Source organism: Seriola aureovittata, chromosome 4 (assembly GCF_021018895.1).
Source record: "Seriola aureovittata isolate HTS-2021-v1 ecotype China chromosome 4, ASM2101889v1, whole genome shotgun sequence".
NCBI lineage: Eukaryota > Metazoa > Chordata > Actinopteri > Carangiformes > Carangidae > Seriola > Seriola aureovittata.
In genome coordinates this window covers 2,524,684-2,552,650 of record NC_079367.1, presented here as the reverse complement: position 1 = coordinate 2,552,650, position 27,967 = coordinate 2,524,684, and the positions used below count along the sequence as shown (strand labels likewise).

Genomic DNA, 27,967 nt, shown 5'->3' with positions numbered 1-27,967 from the left:
GGCACTAAGGCAGCCGAGCCCACCGACACTTCCCAGCGGACACCCGCCGCTGCTGCTGCCGCTGCTGCAGCCTCCAGAGTCCCGCTCAGGAGTCCCGCTTTATTTAAAAAAAAAAAAAAAAAAAAAAAAAAGCAAGCACACGTGCAGGCGCGGTAGGAAGGAAGGGGGGGACACCCCGCTGTTCACGAGCCGGAGACAGAGCTGCGGTGCGCGGGGATGGATTTAAGCAGATGATAGCTGACTGCGTGAGGTACAGTAGAGAGACGCGGCTGCTGATTAGCTGCTCTGTTAATCGATTATCTGCTGATTATCTGCTTGTTTGTTTGTAAACAGCGCGGCCTGTGTCAGGCGCGTGAGGACAGGAAACGGTGTCATCCTCTGTGAGATTATTAGACCAGGACGGTCTGATGTGGAGGCTTTTATTGTGACAGGAGAGAGACGGTGAGGGGAGAGAGTGAAGGTTCAACACCGAGGCTGTCTCTCTATCTTTAATGTAGCTCACACTGCTTCTTTATTTATTTATCTTAATTATATAACATCATAATCAAACAGACTGGTGCAGAAATATGTCTAATTTACATTTATTGTAATTTTTACTATTACAACCATTTATAATCATAACATTGTATTATTCACGACTTTTTTTTAACGTGTTTTTATTTTTAATTATAAAAACAAAAGGCATTACTTTTATTTAATTGCGTAAATATTGGCCTGCACAGTTGTAAGCATGCGCCAGAGTTAACGTGATGAAATTACAGCGAGAATATTTTAAATATGATTTTAAATTTTACCTTTTTCAATATGGAAAATAAGATTTGATCGTGTTCTTGTTTTAAGTCACTGGATATTAATATTTTTTTTAATAAGGAGCAGGATTATAAATCCACCTCTGACTGGTTGTAAAGTGACTGAGGGAGTTTCTGGACCTGTGAACGTCGCATTTTATTTTGTAAAAAAAGAAAAGAAAAAGAAAAGAAGTCCGTTTGTTGTTGGATTAAACGCGAGGCCTCAGTTTTAATCTGTTTCATATATTTGATCTTTTTAATCAGATTTTCCTCGAGCTGAATCATTAATGTTTGAGGCTGCTGTGTGTTTGCAGTGAGGTGGAATTAAATGCTGTCAACTCAAGATGCTAGAAAGTGTATTTACGTGTTTATCATGCTGGTCATTTACTTCACGGTTTGATGCTGCAGATATAAAATGGCGGCAGATTGAAACGTGTGACCTGTAGCTGTGTCAGTGAAACGTCCATCTCTCAATAACATCTTATATTATTTTTTTTGGTTTGCATTTTAAACCTTGTTCACCACTTCCTGCAGGCCTCCTCAGAGGATTTGCATAATGTGATCAGTGCAGAGTTTGATGCATGCTGATGGTGGTCGACCATGTGACCTGCACCAGCAACATGGAAAATAACAAAGCAGCTTTAACACTAAATTTGTTGTCAAACATGTGATTGTTGTGTGTTTCTGAGCCTTTTCTCAAATTCATCTTTTGTATGTTTCCACTCTTTCCAGATGTGTATAGGAACATTACAAACACACGCATCACTTCTTCTTCTTTAAGTGCGTGGTAAGGTTTTACAAGCAGATTAATTTAAAGCAAACAGTTGGAAGGGTACAAACATCAGGCACAAAACAGCCTCCCTCATCTAAACACAGCCACTCACACCCCTGACACGCTGATGCCAGGACTTTTGTTTTTATTTATTTACTTGGTTGTGGTGTTGACAGGCTTCAATGTGCCACAGCACACGCAGGAGAGTGTGTCCTGAATAGTTTTCAGATCGAATGTCCACAGTGACGGGAGCAGAAACAAAGTCCTGGCTCACGGTTAAACAGGGACCAGTGAAAGGTTCGCTCCGTCAGGCCTTATCTTTATTAGCTTTCACAGACGTCTCCATCAGTTTACACTGGACGCCGCCTCTCCACTTTCATGGCTAAGAGAGCGGCCACGCTTGTGTTTACAGGCCTCCGTCCCTCAGTGTCCAACCCTGAGGAGAGAACGCCGCTGAGGCTTCAGGAGCAGGGAGAGGAAGAGCAACAGGTTTTACACTGACAGGCGTTCAGGTAGTTTTATTTTTGTCTTGTTTCCTACTCAGATTGGTTGTTAAGATAATAGAGAACACTATAAAGTTTTAGTAGAGTGATGAGATCTTACAGTAGCTGGAACAGGATCTGAAAGACGGATTATAGCCGGAGTATGAAATATGTCTGTCTGAAGAGCTGCAGGGCTTTTAATTCATGCAATGAGCATTTTTAATAAAATAAATATGTTTGAAGCTGAAATAATTGAGTTGAGTAGCTCTGAGAGAACAGAGTGTGCACGAGGCAGAGCTGTGTTTTATAAAGCAGTGTGAAAGACAATCTGCAGCAGCTCTGTAGGTGTGAGAGACGAGGGGGGGGGGGGACACGACCGTCAACACAACGACAAGCATGAATTTATCCTCCACTGACTTTCACCTGGGTTTTTTTTTGGTTGTTTTGTCTTTGGCTTTAAAAATCTTCTCCCTCTCGTTTACAACTGCTTTTAATTCCTGTCGTGTTTTCATTGTTTAACTAAGATTTCTTCAGTTCAGTTCTTCAGCGTGTCCCAGATCTTCTTCTTCAGTCTGTTGCATGTTGCCTGCAGCTGTGTCTGTGTGCGACTCGCTGGACGAACTGTTTCACGTCTGTACGAGCCGCACATGTTCACAGGAGACCATTATTAGTTCATTAATATTAGGGCTGCACGATATGCAACAAAAATCATATTATTTTGGCTGATGTTGCCATTCTATTGGAATCACCGTTGTGTTGAATTTTATTTTCACAGAAAACAAATTCAAAATGACACTGATGAGATTTTTGTTGATCTTGTAACAAACAATATATATATTAGGATTTCGATTATATTTCGATTAATTGCGGAGCTCTAATTAATATATTAAATTGTACGGAGAAGTTAAATTCACGGAGGATTTTGCGACTTCTTCACGGCTCCAATTTTCTAAGGAAAAATTCATAGAAAAATGCTGCATTAGTGAGATGTTTGGCCCATTGCATCATGGGAAGCAATAGAGGTTTTATGGATAAGACCCCGAACGACTACATTATCTTTAAAGATACTAAAAATACTGAACCTAAACATTTTTTAAAGTGGGAGATCATACTGTATTATTAATGATTTGGTATGGTTTTATTATTGATTATCCAAACAGCTTAAATCTGATTATTGATTTTGTTTATGTGGAATTTATTTTACTGTCCATACTGAATCTATAGTAAACAGTGTGAACTTCGTGCTCAGTCGTTAGCTGAAGGTTCGGTTGAATCCAATAATAAGCCTCTCACTTACACAGAGACTGGTGTTAACCTGACCCTCGTCCTGTGGCTCGACTCACCACCAGTTATTTTCCACGTCTGAGCGACTTTGACGCAGTTTCTCAACAAACGGCAGCAACTGATGACGACCACGTCAGTCCACACACCTGACCTGCTGCTCTGTCCTGTTGAACATATGGTGACAGAGCCAAGTTAAAAAATATGTATTGGATGGATTTTTATGTTGATGTTTGACAGCTTTATATCTGATTTGCATTAATAAGGCAAAGCTTTTACAGGCACCATGTACAGGGCTTTTTATACACTACAATTCAATACTAGATATTTACATTTACATTTAGAAGCCCATTGAAAACGTGGGAGATAATCGGCTGCAACATCAACCTTTTACCTTTAAATTATATTGATATTAAACAGAAGATATGGAGTATCTATCTGTAGCATGCGCAGAAGATAAAGTGGAATCATCAGCTGGTTTCATCATCACTGTGTAGGAGGAAAACATGCTCATATACGATGATAAAAATGACAATTATTTAAATTTAATTGTTGTAAATAAAATATTATTGAGGGTAAATTTTAGGTGTGTTAAAATAAAGTGTCATGATGTGTTGGAGCTGCAGATCCAGAGAGTGAAGTGGGACTGGAAAGATTATTAAATGATGTCAGTGATTAATTATTATAAAGTAAAAATAATATAAATAATTCTCACATGCAGGAAAACAAATGTAACTTTTAACAGTCGTCGTTATTACAGTTACATAATTAATCATTTTATCTAATTCTCATTAAAAATTAAAATAAATGTAGATTAATATTGAATTTATACTTAAACTACTCATACAAGGCTGTTCTACACACATACAGTGGTGTACATGCTTCATACTGTATGTCTACATCTGATGGCAGTGAAGCAACCAGTGGTGCATTTCTATAGGATTCATAACGTATTATCTGCAGTGGCGAGACTGTGTTACATCTGAAAAGTGTCTGAGGAACAGTGGACGTCTCTCTGTGCTGTCACTGCCTCTCACTGATGCGTCTGACAGCTGAGTATTTGTCTAATCCTGCAGAGATGCTGCAGGAGAAGGCTTCAGCTGTGACGGATGAATGTATGAGCCGGGTCCAGACCGGCGTGGAGACAGATCTCCTTCCAGACCAGTCACGGATGGGCCTATCTGCAGCTTCCGCCATTCCCAGCTCCAGTGAGCCTGACCAGGTACAGTTCATACATGAGATCTGTGCACTGCTAAATTATGGAGGAATCACTCTCTATGTAGTTAGAACTTCATTAAATGAAGTGACCGCTGATTACGATTTTTAAATTACAAATAAATCGAATGGATTTTTTAATGTGACACAAACAGCAGTGGCTCATTAGTGCGTTTACATGCAGATGTGTTTTTCTTGATACCTTATTTCTTAATTCGAGGAAATGGTTAAACGACGTACGTTCTCCTTCTCAGAACATCGAGAACATCAAGGTCGTCCTTCATGAGAGGGAGCTGTGGAAGAAGTTCCACGAGGCCGGCACAGAGATGATCATTACTAAAGCAGGCAGGTGAGTAAAGCAGCATAACATCTGTCAGTAACACGACAATACAGACCGAAACATGGGAAATCATTCCTCTAAATTTTACTTTAAATGCTAAAACTTCATGTTTTACACGTGTATGTGCGTCAATGGCAGGACATCCGACATTATTAGAAATTACCTTATAATAATGAGTGGTGGGAGAAGTAGCCAGAACTTCTGCAGGAGTAAAAGTAAAATCACAACACTGTAAAAAATTAATCCGTCACAAGTAAAAGACCTGTATTCAACATTTTACTTCACAAAAAGTACGAGAAATAAAATATGGAATCAAAAGTAAAAATACTTGTTATGCACATTGTTTATTATTATAGATTCTGGAGTATTATTGGATTTATTTATTGGATTATCAAGGCAGAGCTTATTCTGAGTATTAGAAGTAGGATCAGGTTTTTAAAAATTCAAAATGTAACTGCAGTCAGATAAGAGGATGACAGAAAAAAGTAATTTCAAATTCCACCTATATAACTTACTCATTAGGTCATTCACGTCTCTTTTTAACTCTTTACTCGAGTTCAAAGTTGCTCTAAATAACATTAAAAAGAAAGTTTATTTATGTATTTATTTATTAATTAGTTGAACGTAAATGACAAAAACAGATATAAATGGGGATGAGGGATGAGGGATGGGGGTGGGGGGGGTATGAGGTCCAGCAACATCATCCCTAAACCAACCCAGGGCAGAGTGTGCAGAGCAAAGCTAGGTACCGCTAACAAAATTAAAAAAAAAAAAAAAAGCTTATTAACCATAAAAATTATGATATTGTGGCTTGAATCAATTTTCCCTCTATGAAAACAGTTCAGAATAATTTTTGCCGACATGAAAAAATTGGAAACTTTTGTCCCGTAACGCATTAAAAGCGGTTCATACTCCACGGGCCAGAAATGTAAAGCGTGTGGAAAATTACAGTGAAAGTGATAAAAAGATTTCATTATGCAAAACGAGCATCATACCTCTCTGTGACCATCTGTTTAGACAGCTAATAGTAACATATAGCCGTTATAACTTTCAGGAAGAGACACGACGTTCCTGCAGCGTAATTGAAAACACAAATGACTGCTCTGCTTGTTGGATTTAATGTGACCTGAGGATTAGATAGTGAGGCCTTTGGACATTAACCAGAGAATGAGTACACTCTCAAACCGACCTCCGCCTCTCTTTCCTCATGGGATGTTTTTTTTTTCCAGTAAAAAATGTAAAAGGTCACCACATTTTTTCTTTAATGCTGCATAACTGTGAGGGATGGGCTTTCCCTTGTCCAGCTGATAAAGTGGGCTCTCAATCCTTAAAGCCCTTTGAAGGGCTGTGCAGTGGTGTAGCTGTGCAGCTGTGCTGGGAACCTGTCTGCCTTCACCTCCAGTCAGTCTGAGGCAGAGACGCTGCTGAAGGTCACAAACGCCGGCTTCATCCTTCACAGGCAGCAGCTCCGCAAACCACCTCACTATAAACCATATCAAACCAGACTGAATTATTCAAGTGTGTTATGAATAGTGCATGTGGAGCTACTCAGCTTGTTATCATGCCAGCAGATATTTGGTAATGTTGACATCTGTTATAGCAAAGAGCTCGTTGTAGTAGCCCAGTAAAACACTGTTTAATGCTGCATTAAATCTGAGCGTTTTGTAAGTGATCACAGCTTCCTCTGTACATCTTCATTCTTCACTCAAATCAAAGTCATTTCCACTGATTTTCCAATAATGTGTCAAATATTAATCACTGATCAGAAAATAAATAATAATCTAAATCAGGCTCAGGTTTTCTTCAAGCAGTCTAAAGTAATTACTGATAACTTCATTATTTAATTCTGTCAAATCTATTATAACAGTGACAGTTTTCTCCTGTAATTAGAGTAAAATGATAAATCATTAAACAGAAGCCAAATAAATTATTTATTTAATAGTATTATAAAAGATAAAAATGTACAGCCGTGCTGTGAGGCAGCCATTAGGCACAACGGTACTTTGAACTGAATGCTAATGCTAGCTACATACCATAACCACGATGACAATGAAAACATGTTGATATATAGCTGCTGTGATTAAAAAAAGTTAGCATGCTAACTGTTGCTAATGACAATGAAAACATGCTGTTGTATCACTGCTATAATGTTTACCGAAAGTTAGCATGCTAACCTTTGCTAATGATAATGAAAACATGCTGATTTGTAACAGCTATAATGTTTACCGAAAGTTAGCATGCTAACTTTTGCTAGTAAGTACTAAACGCAAAGTACAACTGAGGTTGATGGGAATGTCAGTAGTTTTGTGACGTTGAACTGAATGCTAACGCTAGCACAACAACTTGCCCACAATGACAATGAGGACGTGCTGATATATAGCTGTAACTGCTATAGTGCTAACTGCGATTGCATTTAGCTGTAGTTCATCCGTGTCAGGTCCTGAGAGTGGCTCAGACGTTTGTCCGTTAACACCAGTTCAGCAGAGCAGCCTCTGACAGGAGATGATGGATCAGTGTCAGGAAGTCTGTTAGTCCACAGTCTGTCTTCTTTATCAGAATATAACCAAAGCTTCAGTTTCATGTATCCGCAGATGAGTGTTGGTGACATGTTTAAATGTTTTCTAACCCGCTGCTTCAGCACAATGATTTTACATCAGTCGACTAGACACAGATTTACAAATAAGTGGTTTTGCTCTGTTGTTCCTGGACTTTTTATTTGTAATCCCTCATCATAGCTTGGCTCCATTTTTAAGTTTTATGCAGTTCAACCAAGTGTTATTTTTGTGTCTTCTCAGATGGTTTCATGTGGAGGATTTTAGTTGATATAGGAGGAAATAAATCTGATGTTTTAAAAGGAAAACAAAAAAACCTCAGAAACCTAGTTGTCCACTTTCCTATCTCATCAATAATCTTGGAAGCTTTCTAATGTATTTAACCTCTCAAGGGTCCAAACCCCGACTTAGGGGCCCAAAAGCACAGGGTTAGATTGTAAAAACGAGGACATGTTCCACAAGTTATAAAGTACAGCTGTGGCTAACAATGTCAAGGTGTCACATTCAGTGTCGTTGCAGTTAGCCGCTGAACAAACAACCAGGAAGTTAGAAAGTGATGCAGGTATATCTGCTCTTCTCCTGCAGTAGAAGACTGTGAGTGACTGTGCTGATCTGTGTGGAACTGAAAGGTCAAAGGTCAGGAGGAAGTGTGAAAACGCAGTAGAGTGATGGCTGTGTGGATCTGCAGGGCTGCTGTGAGAGTGATGCGGTGAATGGACGTTTCATATCCACGTCACATTGTTAAGTGTTATCAGTATTATTCTAAACACACACATGATGAACTGACTGTCAGTTAAAACTGCAGACAGTCAGAATTAACTGTGTTTCATGATGTTTTTAGACACGTGTGAGAGCAGCTCAGATCCTGAGGGACGTGTTTTTGAGAACTTCGAGTATTTTGGAAAAAATTGTTTAAAAACAGAAGAAAGAAAGTCCTTAAAAACAAAACAGGCTTTTCTTCTTGATGATAAATTAGGTGTCTCACACAGTACACTAAAAAAATTAGATACAGTTGAAATCTTTACGAACAAGTAAAATGTAGGTTTCGTAGTATTAAAAAGTTTGCATTTTAGTTTCATTTATGAAATAAAAAATGTGCAGAGGTTTGAACAATATTTTAAAGCTAATGAACCAAATTAAAGATGATTCTACATTAAAAATTAAGATCTTTGTAGCAGCATGTCACCGATATAAAGCCATAGCTGTGAAGCTGTCACTGTGTTTCCAAACTGTGGAGAAGGACTGACTGTGTGTTCTTAGGGCTGTGTGCTCCACATTATATGTTCATTTCCATGTATTAATTAAAACAAAATGGAATTAACATGGCATTTAAAAATATATATATTATATACATATATAAATACAGAAACTACATAAAAAAGAAAAGTTTTGTCACCGCTGACATTGGTGACATAATAGTTCACACTTTACTGCTTGTAGGTTTTCTAGATGTGTAGTTGTCAGAAATAACAAATGTCAAAATCAAGTAAGACTGGTTGTTATTGAAAATGCAAAGTAATATGTTAAATTAATAAAAAATATATTATTTGAGGCAGCCTAATTACACTTACAATGAAACAGTGTTGGCACTTTTAAAAAAAGTTTAAAGTTAAAACTCACGAAAACTGACGACCTCCTTCTTCAACATGTAGTAAAAAAATTAATAAAGTGTTTCCCTGATGTAAAAAGTAAAAGTCTGGGGTCCTCTGCTGTAACATGTGAAGGGGGGGTCAGTGCAGAGGTGGCAGGGGAGGAGATACAGATACAGAACCACCAGGCTGTCACCCAGGGGATCCCACATTTCCCCCAACACTATGAGAGGAGACCAGCTCGGTCCACTCCCATGCAGCACCTAGCTGAGGCTGGAGGACTTGTTATTGTGAGTGTCATTGTCCAGGCGTAATCCTCCCTCTTCAAAGCACCCAGCGCTGCTCTTCCCTCACTCTCTCCCTCTGTATACAGCCCGTCAAGAGCGCAGCGGCCGCTTGATAAGAGGAACCCGGCGCCCACAATAGGCCGAGTCTGCTAGGTTGTAGCGCTTCATCATCCCACCCCCCAAACCCCTCCACCCTCCCCCCCTCCAACGCTCCTTTTGATCTCACTGTGGTACTGGAGATTCCCAGAGAGGGAATGGATCACTGCAGGGCCTAAACATGTGGGAATGTTAAGAGAAACAGCTGGCACAGAACACACACACACACACACACACACACACACACACACACACACACTGACACTGATATCATACACACACTCTCCACCTTCCATTTCTCATGCTCCCCTTAAACTCACTCACTTAGTCACACTACCATATGCGTTTATGTATATGTACATGTATATATATATATTATATTTCGTTCTTGTTGAACTAAATTTAATCTAAATTTCTGACTCATCCAGCAGCTGAACTCGATCCTGTCCTTCCTTCTAAAATAGAAATCAAACTCTGTTGCAGAAGTTCCCTCAGATGTTTGTTACTTACACCTGCACAATTAATTGAAATATAATTAAAATCACAAGTGTAATATCCAAATCACAGGAGCTGCAGTGTTTTTGATAAAGGTAAAATGTGTATCAACATGGTTGTGCATTGTTAGCACCATAAGCGTTTTGCTGCTACAGACGCCCCGACCTACAAATCATATTCTCCAGACGTAAAGGAACATGTCTGTTTGGTACAGTGCCAACAAAAATCACCTCATCATCATCATTTTTATATTTTTTTCAGTGAAAATAAAATGTGAAAATGATCATTCTAACTAAAATCACAATTACAACATCTGCCAAAATAATGATTTTTTTTTTTTTTTTGCATTTGGTGCAGCACTACTTTCATTTTATGTCCAGTTCATCTGAAACCAGCTGCACAGGGTTCAGGTCTGGAGACTGTGCTGGTCTTCATCATGTGAAGCCTCCGTCTGGTTCACTAGGTCATTATTCTGCTGGAGGATGAAGCTCCAACCAACCAGTCTGTCTTCTAGCAGTAGAAGTGGAATCTATTTTTATTTTGTTTTGTTTGCCATGGGCAAACACGGTATACAGAAATACTAGTGGTATTGTCACAAGAACAATACCAACATCCCTGAGGGTGTTTCCTGGATGCACCTGACTCATTACCTGCCCTGCTGCTAAGCTAACTAGGCTATCATCTGTTCTATTTGCAAACACCAACCAGAAGGGTGGATGATGCTAACAACAAAAACCATCTGAAACATACTGAGAGGAAACATCATGGACTTGACACTGTGCTTGTTTTTGCGGAGACCTTGTCGTCTTTGCCAGCACCTGTTGTGCAGTTAAATTCTGCATTAAAATGCTACAACTGTCTGTGCTGCTCCAGAAACAATCTGTTTCCTGTTTATACCGCTCTGCGTATGCTCAGTGTACATGAGTGGTCACATATGTATGTTTTTTCAGGTGTTGTTACGACCCCCTGCCAGATTTTTAACCCGAACAGACAACAACCAACTGAGCCAGAACGTTGCAATGAAAAAAGGATTATTTATTTCCCCAAACAATAAGTCTGAATAACCATAATTAACAACACTACGACAGAAAAAAAAGAACTAAAGACTGACAGACCAGCCAAAGGAAACAAAAGGAGGGAAGCTGCCAGACCAACCCACAACGGGTCGTAGGATCTATTGTCTTCCCTCTAACCCTAAAACAAAGAACCCAACTTCAACCAAACAGAAATAAAACCACAAAAACAGGACTCCCGGATCCATCAATCAAAACAAAGACACAGTGCAGAGCAGGGGCTGGCAGATGCAGGAGAGAGAGTTTAAACGGGGAGCCACACTGACTTTATAGTTTCTCCCATCAATCAGCCCAGACCTGGTTCACCTGAGTAAAAGAGAAACAGGTAAATCGTGAAACATGTGGCTTATCACCAGGTGAGGGTGAGGTGCAGGTGGGGAGGATGTAACAGGTGTGATTGTCTGGACGAAGATCGTATTTTTTATTTTATTTTTTTCTCCCAGACCCCCCCCCCCCCTACTGTTTGTCTGTCGGAGAACATCACTGTCTAATACTTTCACATGTATGTAAATAAATAGCCAACAATGGAAACCAAGTGCAATTTCAAATACCGGCACTTTATGGACTTCTGTACTGTACTGCTTAACACGTAACTCTCAATCAACAGCCTAAACAATAAAGTCAAAGTTAAAATAAATAATACATCAACTTAAATCACAGCATTTTAAGACTGCAGTTTCCGTCACAGCTGGTGCACGTAACGAAACGCTACTCGAATAATGACGTCAACAACGAGCCACCCCTAGTTTGAACCATATAATATGAGCGTAGTGTATGTGACTGTAGAGCCAGGATAAGTCAGTATCTCTACAGGAGACCGCAGTGAATCTGTTCCTGTTCAGACTCAGTTAAAGGGCGAGCAGCAGCAGCAGATCCACCAGGTAGTTACAGTCATACTCTTCCAATGCGAGGGCCTCTTGTGTTGACACAGGCCTCCATCCACTGTGTCTCTGTGGTGTGAGTGGAGCAGAGGTCAGTTTTGAATGTTCCTCTGGGATTAACCCATCTCTCAGTGAGGATGATACCGGGACTGATCTCTCCTAATGATTGGATTTGAAGCCTAAGAGAGAGAGATTTAAATTACCTGCCCTCAATCCCCCCCCCCCCCCCCATCTCTCTCTCTGTTATGTGAGAGAGTATTTACAGTAACATGATCAGGTGGTGTCCAGCACTTTGAGCCTTTGAAGACAGGCATCTGAACCAAACAAGAAGTATGGAGATGTTAGGGTGGGGGGGGGGGGGGGGGGGGGGGGGGGGGTTGATGCGACGCCACCGTTGTACTCCATTGTTTGAACACGTTGCCATGGGCAGCACCCACAGATACACTGCAGGCCCTTTTGACCGTGGGCTCTTGAGCAGCGACAAGACTAAACTGTTGTTCAATCCGGGGCGCCATTAAAAACCACTTAGGGCTTTATAAGGAGGCGCAGACTCACCCGAACCCTTTGTGAGATTCCCTTTAGTGCAGATGGGATGAAAGAGCAGAGGTCAGTTTTACAGCCTCCACTGCTGTATTGGCATATTCTGTCTTTTTAGTCTCGGCATTTAGAAGATGAAAGATAAGCGCGTGTTCCCGCTCTTTTTATTGGTTTGGTTTTGTACCACAAGTATGAGAGGATTTCAGTCCTCTCCCAGGTTAATGTCTGCAGGGAGACAAATCATTGCCAGGCCAGAAATGTGAAGATTTTGACAGCAAGGACAACATCACGAAGAGCTTTGGCAGCTGGGTCCTGGTTCTGTAATAGAGTAATGTGCTTAGGGAGGTTATCAGGTAAAGGGTATTTCAAGTTTCAGAGAAGCCAGATTCTCACCCTACTCGTGTCTCAGTCCCTTGATCTCTACGGGACCTCGGTCACCCCGCTCCCTTAAGAGCATCAGTAAGAGCTAATCGGATCTCCGTCTGCACTATCCGTGACAATGCTACACGTATCCACACAACTTTAAGGGCCCGCAGGATCCCATCTTAAGAAGATACAAGCAGATGTCTGTTACACGCTAAAAAATGTTGGGTTATTTTAATAGAATTTTAATGCTGGGTAGGTTTGAACTATAATTAAGTTAAATATAGCGTCCGCCATTTTTATGCAGTTTAGGCTAAAAAAGGAAAGTCTAGTATGAGAAACATGAATTTATAAATGAATGTTATACATTTTTACGTATATTGTGTAGTAGAAATACAAGCTTAGATCATATCTTTATTAAAATGTTTCCATCCGCACTAACCACCGTTCGAGAATAAGAACTTATGTACATGAGGCTAATTAATCTAACAGTCAGTGATAATCATGTGACTCTGTGTTAAGATGAAGTGAGTTGTGTGAACAGCTTCTCTGTTCGATCCTTTAACAGGAGGATGTTTCCCAGCTACAAGGTCAAAGTGACCGGGATGAACCCCAAAACCAAGTACATCCTGCTGATCGACATCGTCCCAGCTGATGACCACCGCTACAAGTTCTGTGATAACAAGTGGTGAGTTTGTCTGAGGGTTTGAGAGACTTTTCAATGTATTTCTATTCATCACATCAGCAGCAGCTTTTGAAAGAAAAAGATATCAACCCTTTTTGTCCTGTTGCTCTAAAGTAATTACTGATAACTTTATTTTTTAATTCTGTCAAGTCTGTTTTTGTCCTGTAATCACGTAATGATAATCATTAAACACAAGCCAAACTATTAAACTCTCTGGAGTCCATTTTGATGATTTTTTTAATGCATTAATTTCTGTCTTTGTGTAGCACCTTTTAAAATGTGCATGGTTTGTCAGTCTGACAAATTATAAACAGCTAGGAATATATCACAAGGATTTTATTTTTGTGCCTTTTTCACTAAATCATGGAAAATATTAATAATTTAGACTCTGTGTGATCATGTGAGAAAGTCCCACATCAGCATTTCCAACTGATTTCCTCCGCTTGTCTCTACATGATATATAAAGTTATATAACTGTAATTAAAACAGTGGCCGCAGATGGACTCCAGAGGGTTTTTAAGAGACTTAATTATCTATTTAATAGTATCACAGACCAATAAATAGGAGGATTACTGCCTGGACAAAGAAGAAAAGTGTGTGTGGTAACAAAGATTATATCATCTTTAAAACTGTGATAAAACATCCTGTAAAAAAACAAACACTGGCTCAGTTCGGCTGCTACAGCCTGGTGGCTAATGTTAGCATTGTTAGCAAACAGTGAATACATATTGTTGTGTAGCTGTGAGGATTCATTACAGCACGTCACAGTCAAAACACAAGAGCAGAGGTGAACCAGGAGACATGTTTACGATCCCACTCACTCTCCGGGTGTCTAATGATAAAGTCACTAAAGAAACTGATTTAAGAGAGTCTTGGGAAACAAAGGTATGTTTAATGTGTCATTGTCACTTGACAAGAAGGTTGTAATTGAATAAATACGTTTTTACATCCAAAATATTCACCTTCTACATCTGTTAATGGAAACTACAATAAGGTTAACATAAGGGCATGATTGTGTTTATGGCAAAAGAAACATGGTGTAGGTTTAGTCAGGGTTGGGTAACTACAACACCTGGCAGAGGATGGAGGGAAAGTTACAGTTAGTAACCAGGTGAACATTAATGTCAGTTCTGTGACAGGTAGAAACCTCTGGTAACACCACCATCCTGACCCTGACACCCTGTACATAACAGACACACTATTTCCTGTTTCCACTAAACTAAAGAGTAAAAAAATAGAACATTTTATCAGAAAAAAGTGATAAACAAAAATGTTTTCTTTTATTTTGTGCGACTTCCTTGTTGAAAAGTGAATATGAATACAGAACGTGAACACGCCTGGATTAACCAACCAGATCCACTGTGTGTCCGCTTGTTGGGAAAATTAAATATGTTAGGTTGTTTACACTTCAAGTAAGATGAGGCACTAGAGGAGTCATTGTTTCAGTTTATATTGTGTGCAATAGGGACCTAACTGCAGTGGGCCCCCAACAGGTAAATCCCTGAGTCGTAGTTTGTAAACCCCACAGGTCACCAGATAGTCTGAGCGTGACACCGATGTTCTGCTCCTGTCTCCTCTCCATGACACAGAGGGATGGAGTGTCACATGCTGCTTCAGTCACGTCTCTACTGGGTAAATAATATCGTTTTAAAAAAGATGCACTATAACCATAATTCCCTCTGTTAGCCAAAGATGCACAGGATTTAATTTAATCCCAAAAGAAAGAAAGAAATCATCCTGTGAGGATACAACACACAAAATCATAGTATTTGTTTGAACTTAATTTTAATTTTACTCTTAATATAGTCAAAGAGAAAAAACGGTTGGATTACATTGGACTGGTTCTGCAGCTGAACCTGTATTTAGAGGGGAAGACACTGCGGTACGACAGAAGAGCTCGAACCACTTTCTAATCATGGCTGGGTCAAAAAAATAAAAGAGTTCTGCCAGGAAAAGCTGAGAAGTTCTCAGAGTCTGCAGCAGAGAGGAGATTTTACAGCCACTTGTTTCTGGTCTTGTGGCGTGGCCTGCAGTCGCTGGGTTCTGGTGTTCCTCAGCAACACCTTGGAGAAGTGTAATTAGTAAGGATGTTTTAGCAGAGGCCACGCCTCCCAGTCTGAGGGATTTAATACTGCGAGGGCTTGAGAGCAGTGGCGCTCTAATCCTGTAAAGGAGACCCTGAAACACTGAATGCCACTGGCTCTTTAAAGCAGCTACGTATAAACATAAATCCACATGATTTCCTTATTCCTTCCTCCATCTCAGTTTGCTGCACGTCTCTCTCTCTGTTTTCAGGATGGTGGCGGGGAAGGCCGAGCCAGCCATGCCAGGCAGACTCTATGTGCACCCAGACTCTCCCGCCACAGGAGCTCACTGGATGAGGCAACTCATATCGTTTCAGAAACTCAAGCTAACAAACAATCACCTGGACCCTTTTGGGCATGTGAGTACCTACACAGACCCTGGACTTCCTGTTCTGTCGTCATTCCAATAAACATTTTACTAGTCAGTGTACTTCACGGCTAACAAATGTTCATTTTGAAATGAGAAAACCAAAATCGAGAAACAGCTTGTTTCTCAATTACAATTTAGGGAAAGAAAAAGAGGAAAAACTACCAGTTTCCAGTTTTTTGTTTTCATAATAAAAAAAAAAAACTGACAAAACTATATTACCACAACACGCTGTATTTATTCTGAGTTCTTCACCAAAACCCACATAAGACGCAAAGACATTTTTTTAAGGTCCGCCTCCAAATCATGATTCAAAATCACTGCAAATAATGCGCCAGACTTCCTGGTATGGGACAAGCGGCATACTATTTACAACTTCCGGGTCACACCAAAAAACATAAATGCATAATTGAGAAAGATGAGTTTTTTCAATTCCTGATTTCCATTTATACTCAACGAAAAACATATAACGGTTGGTTTTGTCATTTTCTGTTTACCATTTAAAAAAAGGAAAACGAAAACTGTTTTTTGTTTTGATATTAAAAATCGGGAAAGGAGCTGTTTCCTGATTTTGGTTTTCTTATTTCAAATCTAAAATTCACTGGCTGCCAAGTACACAGAATGAATATGAAAATCAATCATCGGTCTGACTCAAGCTCGTCTCAGTGGACCTGTTGAGACAGTGTTGACAACTGTTGTCATGTTAAAGACTTAAGCCGTTAAATCGGCGAATAAAATGTGAACCAATTGGAATGATTGATTATTACAATCAGAATACTTTATTGATCCCCAGGGCGAAATGAGGTTACATTACAGTTGCTCCCTCAAAAGTGGAAATGTAACAGCAAAGAATAGAGAATAAGAAGTATGATTATAAAGATAAAAAGATAAAATATAAACAAAATATAAAAATATGTCCTTACATTATAAAAAATACAAATATGTAAAGAAATATACAAAGATATGTGTCACTACTATTGATAGGTGATTACAATAGGTTAGAATATACAACATGAATATAAATGGAACAATTTATGGAGCAATTGCATAGTTTAAAACTGCACTTGTCTGAAACAACAGTACAATAATTGCACTTGGTACTGAACAGAGAAAAGAGGTATAGAAGTTTCTCCAATACATCTGGTGAAATTTGTGTGAAATGTCTTAATTTCTGTGTGAAGTGTTGAGTAATGGCTAAAAAGTGTTTTCTGAGGTCAACATAACTTTGACCTTTGACCTTTCAACACTAATATCTAATCAGTTTGTCCTTCAGTCCAGGTGAACGGTTTTACAAAATTTGAAGAAATTCCCTCGAGGTACTACGGAGATATCGCGTTCACATGGTCAAAACCACGTTTTGTGAGTTCACCATTCCCTGCCATTCACCTTTTGACCTTTGACCCCCAATATCTAATCAGTTTATCCTCGAGTCCAAGTGAACATTTATGCCAAATATGAAGACGTTCAATTTCAATCTGAAGTTCAGTCCAGGTGTTTTGAGATATCCTGTCCACGAGAATGGGACGGACAGTCGGACTGAAAACCCGAAAACAAAATGGCTCCTGCTCTGACTGGTGCGGAGGAATAAAAACAATTAATAAAAGAGTACAAATGATGAGTGAATTGGTGAAGATCTAACTTATATTATAAAGTTTAAAGTTCATAAACCAGTCTTAATCAATACAAAATACATACATATTCAAGTTTCTACAGGTGAAATCTCTTTAGTATTGCAGAGTAAAGAAATTATTTTAACTTTTCCTTCAACACTAAAATAAGTAAATATCTCTAAAACACACAGATAATGTTAAATATAAATATATAAATAACAGAAACATCATAAAGCTGTTTTTCCACAGGAAGATTTCAGCAAGAAGGAGGGAAGAAAGTGAAGGACTGCATGGTAGAGAATGGAGGGAAAAGAGAGAGAGAGGAGGCAGAGGGAGGTGAAGAGTGTGACTGTGGCAGCGCTCCCCAGGGGAACTCTGGGATAACTTGTCTGAAGCCATCCCATCAATGGGCGGGCTCATTAGGTTCATAACCTCTCAGATCAGTGGCGGGGCCTGCTGTCAGCTTGAGTTGAGTGCCTGGCCAGTGATAAGGGCTCGTAATGAGAACAGAGCGAGTTAGAGGCCAAGCAGAGCCCAGATGACGCCCAGACCAGGAGGTGTGCAGGGGCAGAGCTTCTCAAAGGAGGGTGAAGGGACTCCCATTCAGCACTAATTATGTTCATCACGGACTACGTATAAATGACTAATTTAAACACAGTTCTCACTCTGCTTCTTCGCAATGTAGGTAGAGTTCATTACAGGTGAATTTTCCCAGATTTAAAACTGCTGTTATGATGTCTTTTTATATGCAGGTATGTGGGTTAATGAGTCTGTTCAGGGGTTGACATCATGTAAATGGATAAGACTCTAGAATCAGTCTCAAACAACTGTTCCTCTCTGTGTTGCATCAATCATATGTTCACAATCAGCAATACAAACTATCTGCTGTTTACTGATGGAAAACAGATGTTAGTAACCTGGAATAGACTTTCTACTGTTAGTCAAGATGCTCTGAGCTGCATTGTTTCAGACACAAGAGTCACTGGTATTGATCATTAACAAGGGCTGCACATTTAATCAAAATATAATGGAAAGTTGCAATAATCTCACTATAAGATTGCACCAAAACCTAATGGGAGAAAACTCCAATAGCCAAACGGACACTTAAACCAAAATACAAATATAGAGACAAAATGACCAGAAAAATACTCTCCCCCCAAAAGAAAAAACACTTTACTCGTGTATGATAGACATATCAAAGCACCAACTGTCTACATACTAATTGGCAAACCCCCATTGCCACAGGAGATAGCACAAACCAAACCAGGTCAAATTAGCACAAAGTCTAAGTTTCATCTTACCAAACTACTTCATCCCCTCGATTTGTCACAGTCCGGCTCAAGCCTGGAAAAAGGAGGGAAGATCACACACGAGTGATGACTAACAATAAGTTTATTTTGCAAAACTAAAACGCTAATCAATCTAAAGACAAACAGCTCAGCTCAGTATCTGAAAGAATGGCATCCATAATCGAATAATATAATTGAAATAGCAAAAAGACAGAGTGCAACATCTAGATCGCAGGACAAGCAATTTTTTGATAAAAGTAAAATGTGTCTCAACATTGTTGTGCATTGTTAGCACCATAGGCGCATAAGTATAAATGAAATGCAATATCTTCCAAAATAATTAAAATAATATTTTTTTTGCTTATCATGCAGCCCTAACAGGAAGTAAGGGTGAGGAGGTGAGGGTGGTTGTGTAGCACATTTGACTTTCATGCAGGAGACTGGAATTAGCATTTTACAGTCAATCAGTCTTAACCTAACCATAACTCAGAGTCTTACTTACCTTAACCACAGCTATTCTCCATAACTACAACCACTCCATGACTTTAACCATACAGCACAGAGAGGACTGGGAATAATCTGTAATACTGACTGGTCTGCTCATTATGTGCTATGGTAATAAAATAATACTTATCGTCCTTTCAAGACGCACACATCAGTCAGAGCAAATAATCCTGTCTGAATGTTCTTATATCGAGGCAGATGAAAGCAGATGCCTTCTTTAGGTCGTAGGCTTCCCTGATCACTGCGCTCAGACAGTCACCCAGGAGTCTCCAGTATCACCCTCAGACAGCAGCCAGACAGCAGAGCACACAAAGGTCAACACAGAGCCCGTGGTGAACCGACCAATGGCTTATCTCTGTCTCCAGCTCTGCCTCAGCAACAGGAGCACGTGAGCGCGGGGCCGTTCAACCTGAGCCTAGCTCCCCGTGCCCTCCTCAACCTTTGCCTCTCGTTGGGAGCCCCCTGGAGGAGGAGGCTCCTCAAGAGAGTGTCTGGCAAATGAGGAGGGGAGCCGAGGTGCAGGGCTTGACGTTTATCGACCCTGACAGGGCTGGACTAGTGATGACCCCGCCGTACTGTTGCTAACGCTTCACTGGGCACAGCGCTGGGCTGCGGTGAGCGGACTGATGGTAGCAAGCCGACCTGCAGCCACCCAAAGAACCGAAACACTGAGCGCGCTCAACACATGCTACCTGCTACACTGATACACAACTCATCAAGTGAGGCGGAGATGAAAGATGAGGAGAAACACTTCACTGAGCTAATTGATACTAACGAGTTTGCACTTGAAAGGCTCAATGTCAACATGGATTTCAGCAGAAAATAGATGGTGACAGGCTGACAGCATTACAACAGATCATTCACCTTATCAAGCAACTACTTGTCTAACAATAATATCCCAAAAAAAGACGCATAAACACACTCATTAAACGCTCATTACACATTTTATGATGTGATTTAGTCTCAGACTGGTTCAGAGTTCAGAGTGTGGTTCACTGGAAATTTAGCTGTCTATAAAATTCCCACAATACACTATAAAAAGACTGAGCAAGAGGGAGTTATATACAGTTTATGGCATTTATGAGTTATGGTTCTACAACACACACAGTTGAATTAGTTTAGGGTAAAAGTAGCAGTGTTTACTACAATTATCCTAAAATATAGTCACTTTAATGTAGAGAGCAGAACCTGTATCAAACGTCTAAGAAAAACTCTTAAAGTCTATAAAGTGTCAACTTTGGTTGATTGTGAGCAATAACACACATTTATCCAGCTACTCAGCCCCAATTACACTGAAGTGTAATATTAGCCTTTAAGAGCAACTCTCAGATGATCACATGATTGATCATATGTGAGCTCAAAGGAGTAACTTCTTCAAGAGATATGGATTGACCCTACATCTGCCATTGTAGATCCTTTTATCATTAAAATTATACATATTTATAATTGTTTTAAAAAGTTGAACCAAAAACAGTATAATACATGTTTAATGGAGAAATAGGGATGAAGTAATTGTAAAGTGGCTGAAATAAAAACAGAATTCTGCTGTTTGTCAGAGACAGACTTAAACAGTGACCCTGCCAGGTTTATTCTTGTTGCTTGCAGCCATGAAAAATTCCAAAAAGAAGGTGATGTGACATTCTCTCAAATGTTCAAATACAAATACTCCACTAAATCTATTCTAATCTTAATTACACTGCATCAGCTAATGTATTATTGTTATTCTGATCAGATGGTGAACAGATGTGCTCAGCTCTGTCTCTGTACTGCAGCTGTCTGGGATCTACTGTTAACCAATGTAAGAGGCTTCTGGAGCTCTTTTAAATTCAAGAGCATTTTTAAGTCAAGCTTGATAAATAGTTTTTATTCGTTGTGAGAAGGAGTGAAAGTGAAGGAAGCAGCCATGCCAGAGGAGCTGGAATTGTTTTCACCTTGTGAGTCCGTGGTCTCTAGTTACTTTTACCTTTCAGTTAAATCCAGAATTTTACTATTAAAATACTACTACTACATCAAAACTGTTTGGATGGAAGTTAAACAGGTTGATGGAAATCCTTTTGCACACAATTTGTTTCATTTTCTGTTAGTATAAATGGAAAACAAAACTAAATTTCATGTACATTAACTGCAAAAACACTGTTAAACTACTGTAGAGTAGGAGAAACTTGGACGTGGTTAAGGTCAGTTGTGAAGAGTCAACAGACCTCCCACCGCACCAGAGACACAGCTGCAACTAATAGAAGTAATTATGGGTATATGTAGGTGTTCCAGTTATCCAGCATTGACAATAATGTGGCCTATTGTCACTGCTTGCTCATTAGCTAACCATGGGCAATGGGTAAGATTAACTTTTATCCACTATTAGTTTTACTAGCAGCAGCTGTGTTTTCCATTGAGTAGCTCCTCTGAGAAAAGGAGAAAGTGTTGTTATAGTGCAGCTCAGTTTTCATGACTTCTTACACGACACAACCCGTTACCTCTTGGAGGTTTGTCGTTCATGTGACACCGTCATCAAGACACTGGAAGATCCACTGATTCAACACATGTAAAAGTAAAGTCACTGATATTTTTAGCTGTTGTTACCTCAACACTGTCACCACGCCTCCGTCCTTTCTCATACTGACTTCACTCATTATCACAAGGTGCTTTTAAATTACGTCCCAGGTCATTTACTCATATCAGAGGCTCAATGTTCATTGCAGATAACTGTTATAATCTTTCAAATGTGGATACAAGGATCAAAATTGGTATGTTTATTCCTTTTGAGGCTATTCATTTGAAAAATCCCCTTGAAATCTCAAAAGGCCACCATTTTCCTAGATGTCTGCCATTTCCAGCATAGGAAACACCACAAAGTTTTACCCAATGGAAAGATTTCAATGATTTTGCGATTGAATCCTATGTTTTTTTACTATAAAGATGTCAAACTCACAGTTCTTAATGTCAATTAAATATAATTTTAAATAATTAAAATCCATATGATTGTTCTATTTCAGCAGGACTTTTACTTTGTGAAAATGTATCACAATCAGAATACTTTATTGATCCCAGGGGGAAATGACGTTAGCTTACAGTTGCTCCCTCAGAAAAGAAAATAGGATGATAAGTAGATTACAAAGGTTAAGATAAAATATAATCATAAAATATAAAAATATGTACTTATACTATTATATATAAATAAGAAAAGACAAATATGTAAGGCTTTGAGTTTAAAATGAAGGTGCCAGAATTGCAAAGTTCGCATAATTTAATTAAGAATAAATAAATAAATTGCTGACTGGGGGTGAGATAAGTCTAAGGGCCAGTCTATCGTAATGTATGTGGGTAAACTGTAAAAGTTTCATTTTCAATGTGCTAAATTTCGCTTTCTATGTAAAGAAAGACATTTCCTTGCCAGAAATGTCAGCCATCTTGGAACTGGTGTTTGTTTACCCGATGAACCCCACCACAGTGGCTGAGTGTTGCTGCTACAGTAAGTCTGAACTGAAATGTGTTTCCTCTCTCCTCCACAGATCATCCTGAACTCTATGCACAAGTACCAGCCCAGACTACACATAGTGAAAGCCGACGAGAACAATGCCTTTGGATCCAAGAACACCGCCTACTGCACTCATGTGTTTCATGAGACGGCCTTCATCTCCGTCACCTCTTATCAAAACCACAAGGTACGGCAGCAACCAGCAACACATGAAGTTAATGCAAAATTCATACTTTTAAAAATAGAAAAGTACCTTGTTACACTTGTTGTTTCTAGGTGCAGATTGATTAAACTGAAATGAGGTAAAGAGTGTAAGAGTTCCCCACCCTAAGGTTGCAAACAGCCAGTGTTCCTTTAGTTTAGTTTAGTTAATTTGTATAATAATACAATACAAATAATAATTTATAATAATATTAAAGCAAGACAGAAATGTTGTGCTAACTGCTATGCTATGGTTTTGGTTTGTATTATTGAGAATGAGAGCTTTAATGTTATGTTATTTTCTATAGATCACTCAGCTGAAAATAGAAAACAACCCATTTGCCAAAGGATTCCGAGGCAGTGAAGAAGGAGATCTGCGTGTTTCAAGACTACAGGGGTACGTTTACACCAAACAGGAACCAGGAGAGTAGAACTGATATCTACATAGTGCAGCAGATGAGTTTGTATATGAAGGTTATTGTGCATTTTTTGACTAAACCATGAAACTCTCTCCAGCGTTGCTATAAGCCAGGAAGAAACCTGGAGTTATGAGTGCGGTCCAGACCAAACTAGGATGTTAGCCTCTGATTAGAATGGCCGCTAATGTGCTAGCTAGTCATGTAATTCCATAGAACACACAACAGAAGAAGCTATAGCTACCTTAACACTTGGAAATGGTGGGGTCTGGAGTCCCCCTGGCAAAATTGATGCTCTAGGCAAAATCATGTTACATCGCCATAGCAGCAAATAAGCATCTTAATTAGAACCAATATTGCAATTTTGGCAAAGATATACATGATTATAAAGGAGGAATGGGCCAAAAACTAGAAAAATGCAATGACCTATCAAAGTCACTAGAGGTCATATTCAAATTGCCTCCACGTCTGAAATGAGTATGTAGATTATATGCTGAAACTCTGCAACTCTGCAGAAGTTATTTCTTGATATAACAATCTACGTTGTCTCCTTGAAAGACGAGACAAACTGATTCTGTTTCTTTTCTGATGATACTACTGACTTTATAGGAAAGAATATCCAGTGATTTCAAAGAACATGGTTCGCCAGAGGCTCCTCTCCTCTCACAATCACCTCACAGGGAAGCTCGGGGCAGGAGTTCTAACAGGGCACCCTCAAGTCCTGTCCTCCTATCAGTACGAGACCGGGGTTCCTTTGTCCAACTCAGACCCCCAAGATCCCATCTCAAACCACTTCCCTCAGAGCAGAGACCCCAGCCTTCTGTACCACTGCTTCAAACACAGAGGTATGTTCTCAGCCGTCGTTCAGTCCAATAACGGTTCCTCTCCTTTAAAGCCACTGCAGTTAACTCTGTCACATTGCAGATAACGCCCGACACTTGGAGCTGGGATGTAAGCGGCCATACCTGGAGACCTCATCTGCAGGCTCAGAGGAGCATTACTTCCGCTCAGCTCCTTCTTATGAGTCGTCCCTACTGTCTCACCCATACTGCACAGAGGCCATCACCTCCAGAGAGGCCTGTATGTATGGTAGCATGGAGACAGAGTCTGGATCCGGGGCAGGGGACGCAGACGACCTGGCCAACTCCCCATCCATAAATTGTAATATGTGGGCTACGATGCAGCCGTACCCTCGCTACAGCGTGGAGGGCGTCCCATACCAGCCCTTCACCGCTCATTTCACCAACGCTGCCGCGGTCACACCTGTGGTCCCACACCCCACGTCCTCCATGGTCTCGAGGTCACAGGCCGACTTGGGTGTCTACAACTCTGCGTCAGTCCAGCGCGGCCTTCCAGTCATAGCTCCGTCCTCCTCCTCTTCATCGTGTTCTCCAGCTGGATCCAGAGATAGGTCAGGCCATCCATCTCTGTACCACAAGAAGCCCGGGTCGCCGCTCCGGCCTCACAGAGATTTCTCAGCCTATCCCACACAAGGTGCTATATCCATCCGGGATCCGTCCTATCAGTACCAAGTGGGGCTGAGCAGCGCTGGGACTCACTGGACTGACAGCTAATGGAGAAACCAGATCGGTCCAATGTACAAGTCTGAAACAAATCAAGGTTTCTGCTCCACTGCAGGCTGCCAACGGTAACGAACTACAGTCATAATCAAGGCCAAATTGCACTGTGTCTGGTGAACAGTGAGCTCCTCCTGTATGTGTAGAATATATACTAAAGCCTGTGATCAGATACAGTACCGTGGTTTGTCAGAGGGAGCATTCAGCTTGTAACAGGACCTTTCCCAAAAGTGTTAGGTCGCTAACCTGTAGCAACAACGAGGATAAACCTTTTAACATAAAATGAAAAAGAGATAAGGGAAAATTAGATGCTGTTCTTTCTCCAGAGGGTCATACTTTACATTTTAGATACCTGACAGGCTTCCAAAGAAAACAGACTTATCTCTTTGTACAGAGCTACAGCTACATAGAACAAGTTCAAAGCATGAGGCTGGTACATTCTGTATTTTTCTTGTCAACAAATCCTTGGAAAAAACCAGAACAACAATCTTTCAGTCCATCTCGCAACACTTTGTGACAGTGGTTCCTACTGTAGATGAAATAAATACTGTACATACAGTCGTTACATTCAAAAGAGAAAAAGATTCACTCTGTTCCTCAAACAGCTGGGAACTGTAGTTCATAGTAGGGCTGCTCAATTATGGCAAAAACCATAATCACGATTATTTTTGATCAATATTGAAATCATGATTACTCATCGACTTTGGGAAGACCACGCATTTATTGAACTTAATAAATAAATAATAAAAAGTAAAAATAAAAAACAGATTTTAAAACAAAACGTGTTGCGTCTTTGTAGTTTTTCCGCTTATACATGATATAAGTTAAAGATACACTGCTATCCTACACCGAAACGTAACCAGGAAGTGGATGCGGGGATGGTTTTTGTAAGGGAGATGAAATTTGTTACAAAACAGAACGCGGCACAATAATCGTTTTATCTCTATTTTCTTGTTTTCATAATCACTCAGCCCTAGTTTGCAGGACATGTTACTGAATTAAACTGTGTATTTGTTGGGGACTATTTTAAGTTGATTAATGAAGCAAAACAGTCAATCTGAGGATGGTAATTCACTAATGTAGCAACATGGATCAAACGCACCCTTTTGATTATGGCAGCTTACTTCAGGTGTCCGCTCCCACAACACTCACATGAACACTATGTCACTTTATGCTACTGCTAAGCTACTGCTTTTCAAAAGCCCCACCTCCACCTGTAAGCTCTAAGTCTACACTCCCCTCAGGAGCAAATTATTACCACTTCCTACTTCCTGTGATTCAGAGCTTGCTGATTTATTGATAGGTCAGAGCCTCAATCCATATCAACACTTTATATATCTACATTAGCATAATTATCCATTCATATAAGGAAGATATGAAGGATCAATTAATTGTTGGTTTGGGTCTTTTCATTGGATTTGTTGACAAAAACAAAAATACAGAATCAACTGTGAGGGGAGCCAAGGTCCTTTGAATCCTCAATCACATATGCCAAAATAAGATTAACTACTCCATGATGTTTAAGGTAAAAGTGCATTGAGTTCACTGCAAAGTGAGTTTGATGATATCAGAACATAACAGAGAGAAACTTCAGTTCATCATGCACACACTGAGAATTGAATGTGTGAGCTATGTAAGGCAGTCTTTTCCCTAAGTGAAAGTTGCAGCACAAAACCACCCATCATGAGAGCTGTCAGTGTACAGGTCTTGTCCCATGCTAGTTGCATGTTGCTAGTGCTCATGTTATGAGTGAAAGACTGAGCCGTTCTGCTGTGGCTGGTTGTCAGACCTTGGCTCCGAACTCACGACTCCAAACAATATTCTAGTTAAAAAGGACAGCAAAGAACTCTCAGGCAGAACCAGATGGGAGCTTAAAGAACTGCTGTTAAGCCATGGTGAGTACCGGAAAAGAGAGCTGCACACAAATCCCACTCCCAAATGACTTAGTTGGAAAAAATTCTTAAGACTGCAAATACAAAACAGCCTGAGCAGGCAGGGAAGCTGAGAAAAGAGGCTCTCAGTGGCTTCACATACAGTTTGAAGTTGCATTGACAAGGAGTGATTATCTGTAGGATATGTTGGTGATCCCTCATGTATTTGCGCATTGTTCCTTTATTTCGTGTTATTAAATTCAATATAACGTTTTTGAATATATTGACATTTTTGCACACCTGATAAATAAACATTTTCATGTCTCTAATTGTTTGCTATATTCAATCCAAGACCAGCATGGTACCACTGAACTACAATACACTAAAGTTTAAGAAACTACCGTTTCTTGATACCTGAGGTTTTGCATATTACAGCATTTTCAAATTAAAGCCAGTCTTTGGCAGCTTCATTACCGTTACATCATGTGTGAACTGTTCAGAAATCTTCCACTGCAGTAAAGAACAAGTAATGTGCTGTTTTTACAGCTCAGTATCCCTGGGACTTATGATTCTGCTCAGTATTTACATCCAGTGCTAATGTTAAATGTCAGTGCAGAAGGTGGGATGAGGTTTATGAGTCGCATCCTTTCACAATTCACTTTCCCAACCACGATCTTTCTCTAACCTTAACATTATTGTGATATATGAGATTACTGAAGGGTTTTAGAACAGCAAATCAAAGTCATGTGTTAATTTTTTTTCAGAAGAAATAGGCTATATATGAAAAAATATATACATGCTACATATAAAATATCTAAAAAATTAAATATATAAAATAAATGTATTTTTTTCAATATTATGAAAAATATCAAAAATGGGGGGAATATCACACTATTCAATATTATCAAAGATCAGCCCAAACCTAAACCATAATCTGTACCTAACTTTAGCCATACATACCTGCTGTATGTGTAGATATTGTAGAAAATGAGAATTTGAAAAACCATCTCATGGTTTTTCAGAATCATCCTCTCTGTACAATCATGTGTTGTGTTTTTCATCAAGCATCAACCTCCGAGGCTGAAAAGTTCCTCTAACGACCACTAGAGTCTGGCTCCAACAGTGAGTCAGTCCCCA

General features: G+C 39.7%; 1 protein-coding gene across 1 annotated transcript; it reads left to right on the top strand.

Annotated features, from left to right (window-relative positions):
- Positions 1-27,154, top strand: tbx4 (T-box transcription factor 4). The gene is made up of 9 exons (XM_056373297.1): positions 1-250; positions 4,400-4,545; positions 4,793-4,887; positions 13,320-13,439; positions 15,732-15,879; positions 22,800-22,952; positions 23,275-23,363; positions 23,992-24,227; positions 24,307-27,154. The coding sequence occupies exons 2-9, from the start codon at positions 4,402-4,404 to the stop codon at positions 24,954-24,956; spliced, it is 1,635 nt and encodes a 544-aa protein (XP_056229272.1). The 5' UTR covers positions 1-250; positions 4,400-4,401; the 3' UTR covers positions 24,957-27,154.
- The last annotated feature ends 813 nt before the right edge of the window (positions 27,155-27,967 follow it).